Genomic DNA, 8651 nt, shown 5'->3' with positions numbered 1-8651 from the left:
ATGACCCCCCGAGACGCCCTCACCTTTCCCGAAACCGACCGCACATTCCTAACCCCCCACCTCCCCCCTCAACATGAAGACCCCAAATCCACCAGCCCCCTCCCCTTCACCACCCTCACCTTCGCAACCTCACTGGACTCCTCCCTCGCGCTCTCCCCAGGCACCCGGACCACGCTCTCTGGCCCGCAATCCAAATCCATGACCCACTACCTGCGCTCCCGCCACGACGCCATCCTCATCGGCGTCGGTACCGCCATCGCCGACAACCCGGGCCTGAACTGCCGCATCGCCGGAGTCGGCGGCTACGGCGGCGAGGGACTCACCGGTCAGCCACGACCCATCGTCATCGATCCCAGCGCCCGCTGGGACATCACGGCGGAATCGAAGATCCTGGCCCTCGCGCGCGCCAAGCAAGGCCTGGCACCGTTCATCATCACAGGAACGCATGCACCTCCTTCGCCTGAGAAGCAAGCTCTACTGGAACGTCACGGGGGGAAGTACATCGCGCTAGACGTCAGCGTGGTGGAAACGCGACCCGGCGAGGACGACGACGAGGTAGAAAAACGACGACCGACTCATCGCATCGACTGGACGGCGCTGTTGGAGTGTTTGCGTGTGCAGGGTCTGCGGAGCGTCATGATCGAGGGGGGCGGGTCGATTATTAACTCGTTACTGGAGCCGCAGACGCAGCACCTGATTGACTCGGTGGTGGTGACGATTGCGCCGACGTGGTTGGGTCGTGGCGGGGTGGTGGTTTCGCCGGATAGGAGGGTTGATGGTCAAGGGGTGGCGATTCCGGCGTCTAGATTGACTGATGTGAAGTGGTATTCGCTGGGTGAGGATGTGGTGCTTTGCGGGAGGATTAAGGGGGAGTGATCAAAGAGGGTTGGTTATGTTGGGTGATGGGGGCTTTTTAGCAGGATAGGTTATATTACGGGGTATTATGTTGTTATGATCGCGGGAATAATGAGATTGACAAGTATATCAGCGAGGGACGACGGAATATGAAGAATGAACGTATTTTGATACAACTGGCCTATCATTTAGACTGGTTGTTGGTGTTGAAGTATAGCAGTGCCAAGATATTATATGTAACGCTTTTGTCATTAAATTTATGATGCAGGGAAGAAACGTACACTGTACACAGGATCTATGAAATCCCAAATTCCAGCTAGAATCGGTGATATGATATTAAATCCCCCTGTCATACTTTTTTGTAAATCGCAGACCCACCTGGAGTTGCCTATCTTGCTCCACTCTAAAATCCATTCGAACATCCGATAACCGGGCTTGAAATAAGATGTACATATCTACGCTGACGCCACAAGCTCGACTGTCATGTATCTGTGCAACGCAGCAGAATTGGTACGATTCAGGTCGATATAAAAGAGATCCTAAGATCGACCATCTTATCAGCGCCATGAAGAAAGCTAATCATGCATGAGGACCTTCGGCGCTCGCTTAGGGCCCGCACGTGAGTGACTAATGCAAAGCCTTGGACTGGACGGAACGACGACCCCGCCATGGTGCTGTCTATAAATTATGGAATCTTGGAAATTCTCGTCGCAAAGGTCCTCCAGACAATGATCGATATTTCCCGATTATCGGATTCGTTGAGGTCATGGCCGGCCGGGCGGAAAAATGCACCACTCTGGTCCAGTCTCTTCCCGCCTCTTCGGTCGAAGAGGCTGAATTGTCGTTCCAGTTCAGTAAAGAGGAGCACGCCCAGGGCTTTTGGGTGGCTCTTCGACGTCACTGGCCTGCAGTCGCTTGGGGTCTGTTTATGAATCTGGTATGCATGGTCCTGGAACCGGACGTGGATCATGGGACTGACATCGCCGAGTAGGCGACTATCCTGAAAGGTATCGATGGCGGCATCGTCAAAGGTCTGGTCGGTCTCGACACTTTCAAAGAGACCTATGGATATCAATATAAAGGCAGCTACATCATCGCCGCGCAGTGGCTGTCCGCCTTCCAGTATGCCAACCTGTTAGGGGCAATTGTGGGCGCCCTCTGCTCCGGGTTCGCCTACGACCGCTTCGGCCCTCGCTGGATGATCGCAGTCTGCTCGGTGCTGTCCATCGCTTTCATCTTCATTCAGTTCTTCAGCCATACCCCGGCCCAACTGTTTGTCGGCCAACTCGTCAACGGCGCCATCATCGCCTTTTACCCGATCTGTGCGTCGGCATACGTCGGCGAAGTGACGCCGCTCGTGCTTCGGGGCTTCGCGGCCACCATGACTAATTTGGCCTTCTCCATAGGCTCGCTGATTGCGTCGGGGATTCTCAAGGGCACCGAGTCCATGCACAGCACCTTGGCGTATAAGATCCCCATTGCGACGCAGTGGGCGTTGCCCTGCATCATGCTATTCCTGGTTGGGTTCTGTCCCGACCCGCCGTACTGGCTCTGCCGCAAGGGCCGAGATGATGCGGCCGCGGCGTCGTTGCGGCGGCTGACTACGCGGGGGGTGGACGTGTCACGCAAGTTGGCGCACATTCGAGAGACGCTGCGACTGGAGGAGAGTTTCCAGGGAGACCGGCCACACTACCTCGAGTGTTTCCGGGGACCTAATCGCCGGCGACTCCTCATCTGTGTAATGGCATACAGCATGCAGGCGTTCACCGGGAATGTGTTTTTCATCAACTACGCCGTGCACTTCATGGAACTCGCGGGCCTCGATTCGTCTGACGCCTTTTCCATGAACCTGGGACTCACTGCCATCGGTTTCCTGGGAACGTGTATCTCCTGGCCGTTGTTGTCGTACGTGGGCCGTCGTACCATGTACATCTTCGGCTGTTCGACGTTAGCGATCCTGCTGTTCATCATCGGGGCGGTTGATCTCGCCCCGCGAGACACACAGACGACATGGGCGCAGTGTGGCGTCATGCTCATCTGTACGCTGGTGTACGACGTCAGTCTGGGGCCTTTCTGCTACGTGCTGCTGGCGGAAGTGTCGTCGGCGCGTCTGCGCGGCTTGACGATTGCGCTGGCCACAGTCAGCTGTTTCGTGTGGTCGGTGGTGTTCGCCGTGGTGATTCCGTACGCCATGAATGAAGACCAAGGGGACTGGAGGGGCAAAATAGGCTTTCTCTTCGCCGGCATGAGCGTCCTCTGCGCTGTGTATTGTTTCTGCTGCATGCCTGAAACGAAAGGCCGGACATTTGAAGAGTTGGATATCTTGTTTGAGCGGAAGGTGTCGAGTCGGCGGTTTCAGTCTTATAAGATTGACTTGGATGTCGATGGGAGAAGACTGGAGGAATAGATTGTAGATATCGTTCCCGGTCGATGTACGTACATACATAGCAGGCACATATGAAACTATCCCTAGAGATAAGAATGAGTATGGTAGTGTACTGGGAATACAGTACCGAATGTAATATCCCTGCCAAAGTCCCGGATCCCCGGTACGGTACGGTAACAGAAGTGCCGACGGATTCGGCCCGGTATCGGCGGTTGGCGCGGCCAATCAGGGCGAAGCTAAAGCAAGAAAAAAGAGTCATCGACAGCAGAACAAACTTGCTCGCTTTTCCTCTCTGTTTGTGCACTCAACATTGCTGGGAAATCATGGTGAGGCAACTTGTTTGGCAGCGGGCGACCGCCTCTCAGAGGGTATGTTGGCCTGGTCATGGCTTCTTTCCTTCCAATTCTTTCTCTGGTCCCTGGCTAACCCTGCAATCTTGAAGCTGGCCCCGAAATGTCTCTCCCCACAGCGACTGTTTGGCCGCCGTGGTCTGGCCACGGAGGCCTCCTCCGCCGCCGCGTCCTCCCGGATGCCCCCGTACCCCAAGATCGTGCGCAACCTGGAAGAAGTACGACGAGTCCTGGGTGCCTCTCGCACCCTCACCCTCGCGGAGAAGATTTTGTACGCCCATCTTGCCAACCCGGAGGAGTCCCTGTTGACGGGCACGGAGAATGGACGCGACATTCGCGGCAAGGCCAATTTGAAATTGAAGCCCGATCGCGTTGCTATGCAGGATGCGTCTGCCCAGATGGCCCTGTTGCAGTTCATGTCCTGCGGTCTGCCTTCGACTGCCGTCCCCGCTAGTATCCACTGCGACCATATGATTGTGGGAGAGCGCGGTGCCGATACCGACCTGCCGGAGTCGATCAAGGGCAACAGCGAGGTGTTCGATTTCCTGGAGAGTGCTGCCAAGCGGTACGGCATTGAGTTCTGGCCGCCCGGTGCCGGTATTATCCACCAGAGTGTGCTTGAGAACTATGCCGCCCCCGGATTGATGATGCTGGGGACCGACAGTCACACCCCCAACGCGGGCGGTTTGGGGGCTATTGCCATCGGTGTCGGTGGTGCGGATGCTGTCGATGCGCTGGTGGATGCGCCCTGGGAACTGAAGGCGCCGCGCGTCTTGGGAGTGCGACTGGAGGGCAAGCTGAACGGCTGGGCCGCGCCCAAGGACATTATCCTGCACCTCGCCGGCAAGTTGACCGTGCGTGGTGGCACAGGTTTCGTGATCGAGTACCACGGCCCCGGTGTGGAGACGCTGAGCTGCACGGGCATGGCGACCATTTGCAACATGGGCGCCGAAGTGGGCGCGACCACGTCCGTGTTCCCCTTCTCCCCCAGCATGGTCCCTTACCTGCAGGCGACGCACCGCGGTGACGTGGCCCAGGCGGCCTCGGCCATCGCCGCCTCGGGCCCGCAGAACCTGCTCCGCGCGGATACTGGCGCCGAGTATGATCAGCTGATCACCATCGACTTGTCGACTCTTGAGCCTCACATCAACGGGCCCTTCACCCCGGACCTGTCCGTGCCGCTGTCCGCCTTTGCCGACACCGTCCGCGAGAAACAGTGGCCTGAGACGTTCGGCGCCGGTCTGATTGGCAGCTGCACGAACAGCTCCTACGAGGACATGACCCGTGCCGAGGACCTCGTCAAGCAGGCCTCCGCCGCTGGACTCCAGCCCACGGCCGACTTCTTTATCACCCCCGGTAGTGAACAGATCCGCGCCACTTTGGACCGAGACCAGACGCTCTCGACCTTCGCCGAGGCTGGTGGCACCGTGCTGGCCAACGCCTGCGGTCCCTGCATCGGACAGTGGAAGCGTACGGACGGCGTGTCCAAGGGCGAAGACAACGCTATCTTCACCTCGTACAACCGCAATTTCCCCGGCCGCAACGACGGCAACCGCCGCACCATGAACTTCCTGGCCTCGCCGGAACTCGTCACCGCGCTCGCGTACTCCGGCAAGACCACCTTCAACCCTATGACTGACAGCCTGAAGACGCCCTCCGGCGAGGAATTCCGCTTCCAGCCCCCGTCCGGCCAATCTCTGCCCGGTGAAGGGTTCGCCGACGGCAACCCGTCCTTCCAACCAACCGCCGCCGTGCCCGATGCCAGCTGCGATGTAATTGTCTCGCCCACATCGGACCGTTTGGCGCTGCTCGAGCCCTTCGCCCCGTTCCCCGAGGGCGAGCTCTCGGGTCTCAAGGTCCTGTACAAGGTGCGCGGGCAGTGCACCACGGACACGATCTCCGCCGCCGGCCCCTGGCTCAAATACAAGGGCCACCTGCCCAACATCTCGGCCAACACGCTTATCGGCGCCGTGAACGCAGCCACCGGCGAGACCAACGTCGCCTACGACGACGCCGGCAAGCAGCACGGCATCCCCGAGCTTGCCGAGCAGTGGAAGTCGCAGGGTCTTGAATGGCTCGTCGTCGCTGAGGAGAACTACGGCGAGGGCAGTGCCCGCGAGCACGCTGCCCTGCAACCCCGCTACCTCGGCGGCCGCATCATCGTGGCCAAGAGCTTCGCGCGTATCCACGAAACCAACCTCAAGAAGCAGGGTGTCGTGCCCCTCACCTTTGCCAACCCGTCTGACTACGAGCTCATCGACGCGTGCGACTCTGTTGACACCATCGGCTTATACGACGTCCTGAAGGCCGGCGGCAAGGGCGAGATCCAGCTGCGCGTGCAGAAGAAGAGCACCGGCGAGACGGCGCAGATCCCTGTGCGCCACACGCTGAGCCCGGACCAATGTGCGTTCGTCCTGGCAGGAAGTGCATTGAATCTGTTGGCGCAGAAGGCAGGCCAAAACTAAATCGGCGTTTCTGGGACTTTCGTGTCGCGTCTGAGACTTGTAAATAGACTTTTTTTATTTGGCATAGTGTAATTGTAGCAAAAAGAGTTTTCTTTTCCTCGTTCTGTGGGTCTCTCTATTCACTATCTCTTAACCTTGGTCTTGTGGATGCTTTCTTCGTAGGAGTGATGGAAGTGATGGAAGCGATGGCATGGTGAACTGAACGAGGTTGTAAGAGGGTGGAACAGTTTGGGACAATGACCAGCAAGATCACGTGGCAGAGACAACCGCTCACCCCAAAACGGCTCACTACAAAGAACTTTCCCATCTGTGCAGAAAATCCTTTCGTTAATCCAGTCAATCGTAGTGGTGATCCCAATGCAATAGTTCAATTTAAAATTGTATCGCCAAGAGCGGCCTGCCATTGATTCTCTGCGACCTTAGGTACGGAATAGGGCATGACGACTTCCTTTACGATCGTGGAAAATCCCGACCCTCCCTATGCATCCGTGCCTTTACATGAAAGTGCCTGTATACAAGTAGCGTTGGCAGGATCACGGTAGACGAACAGCCCGCATATAACGAGGCACGAATCCAGGCATCATGTAGATTCATTGCTCCTCATCAATCCGGAAGAGCAGATCAGAAGCTACAGCGCATAGCCAAGTACAATGGCTTCCCCCGGAGTCCACAATCTCCCGTGGAGCTCGCCCTGGGATGTGCGCGATTCATGGACCCTGTCAGTATCAGCAGATTTTCGCGGACCTGCAAGGGCCTGTACCATGTCTTGGAAGATAAAAGACGGGACGCAGCAAAGAAGTATGCTTCACTTCCCACAGGACGCGCCCCAAGATGCCCCGAGATACCAGACATTCATTATTGGTCCCCTCTTTCTCGTTGGCATTACACTCACCCAAAGTCGCCCGAATCACATGTCGAAGTGGCCATTATTGAGAATCGCATGGAATCCCTGCGAGCGTTTCTAGATGCAGGAGTCGACCCGAACTCTGTTGGCACTAGTGGACGTCGCTTGCTAGGTACCGCTTTTCGGCATGGCAGACATGAGGCTATGAATATGCTTTTCGAGTATAAGGTTGACACAAACCTACTCTTACATCCAGACCATCCAGAGGAACCAGACTTGTACCAGAATTTCTCTTGTGCCATAGGTTACGCTCTAAACTATGAAAGTCTCAGTGTCGATTCTTTAATCGAGTACGCAGAAGAGTTTAATCCTGAAATTGGTTTCATACCGCCACTTCTTCGTGCAGGGTGTAAGCTGGATGCCATGGGCTATGATACGATGCGTTATAGACATGACTTCTACCCCCTCCTGCAATTATCAAACGACCATGGATTCAAACTAGAAAATCTAGTTCTAAAGAATAAGCATGAGTTCTGTCCGATAGTTTATGATAGCGTCGAAAGGGTGTTTCGCGCCGTTGCTTATGATCTGGCAAATTGTCCAGTTTCTCCAGCCGATAAAATAAGTTGCCTGGCTCAACTCCTCGCTAGGCAGCCTCAATTATTAACTGACCAAGCTCACAGAGATGTCAGACACTCCACCATCCTTCATGATTGTATATCTGACAAAAGCTGGGAGGCAGTTATAGCTCTACTAGAGAGCGGCACCGAGGTCGGCAGGATTCACCGATACATAATTTACCAACGCCAAGACGCTGAGGGAAATGAATTAGATATCATGGAGGTGCTTGAATTGTTCTGGGAAACAGAACATCCTCAGATTCGGGAGAGGCATAGGTACCGGGAAGTGGAGCTGCCACAGGATCTGAAGATAAAGCCCCGCATCGAAATAAGGCTCCAGTTGACCTATTACAATATTTAGGGACAAACCCTGCCTAGCAAGAATGAAAGTCGCATGGTTGGATCTGAAATTGGTGTTCTGCTTCTTCGGTCATTCTTTCCTGTTTCTTCATCGCTTTTTCTCTTTGCTCTTCAATTTTTTTGAAGAGCTCTTATTCAGTTACCCGTTGTAACCCTTTGTGTTTCCTTCGTTTTATTATCTGTTACATTGTTTATTTCCTCAATTTGCTCGGGGGCCGGCATCTGATACCGAGTGATGTGCAGGGAATTTCTGTCATATGGCAGACGAAAGCGACCGGGGTTTATATCTCTAAGTGCATAGTACAACAGATTTAGGTAGTCCCGGTATCTGACTCCCTCCTGCACCTCCATCGATATTCGGAACCACTGTGTATTTGAACCGCGTAGGGGCATGTTCTTGAAAGTCCTGGGGTATACGATAGACTCGACCAAGGATATTGTTGAAGATATCTGTATCATTACCGCCGAGACTTGTGCACATGTAGAAGGTGACATGGTGCTGGACACGGCTGTAGTTTTCCAGTCAGATAAAACTGATTTGTCTGGAAGTTGGGCACTTGCCAAGGATAGGGGGGATGTCTATACCTAGCTAGAGCCATCCTGAATCCGGGCTGATGTGGCTTTTTTTTTTTTTTTTTTTTTTTTTTTTTTTTTTTTTTTGGGGGGAGAAAGGTTGGTGGTGGGGGTTAGGGTGTGTTTGGGCCGGGGGAACAAAAATGGGCCGGGGGTCAAGAAAGGAGTTGGTTTTTGTACCTGCACACAGGGGGAAAC

At 55.1% G+C, this 8651-nt stretch overlaps 1 protein-coding gene across 1 annotated transcript; it reads left to right on the top strand.

Moving 5' to 3' along the window:
* Positions 1-7881, top strand: KD926_001841 (mitochondrial aconitate hydratase; the record flags this gene model as incomplete). Its single annotated transcript, XM_053093773.1, has 5 exons — positions 1-835; positions 1494-1792; positions 1847-3120; positions 3422-5998; positions 6645-7881. The coding sequence occupies 5 exons, from the start codon at positions 1-3 to the stop codon at positions 7879-7881; spliced, it is 6222 nt and encodes a 2073-aa protein (XP_052951367.1).
* Positions 7882-8651: the final 770 nt, after the last annotated feature.

This window comes from Aspergillus affinis (assembly GCF_023601865.1).
Source record: "Aspergillus affinis strain CMG 70 chromosome Unknown NODE_139_length_87693_cov_84_281821, whole genome shotgun sequence".
Classification (NCBI taxonomy): domain Eukaryota; kingdom Fungi; phylum Ascomycota; class Eurotiomycetes; order Eurotiales; family Aspergillaceae; genus Aspergillus; species Aspergillus affinis.
The sequence above is the reverse complement of the archived record's forward strand: the minus strand, read 5'-3'. Positions and strand labels throughout refer to the sequence as shown.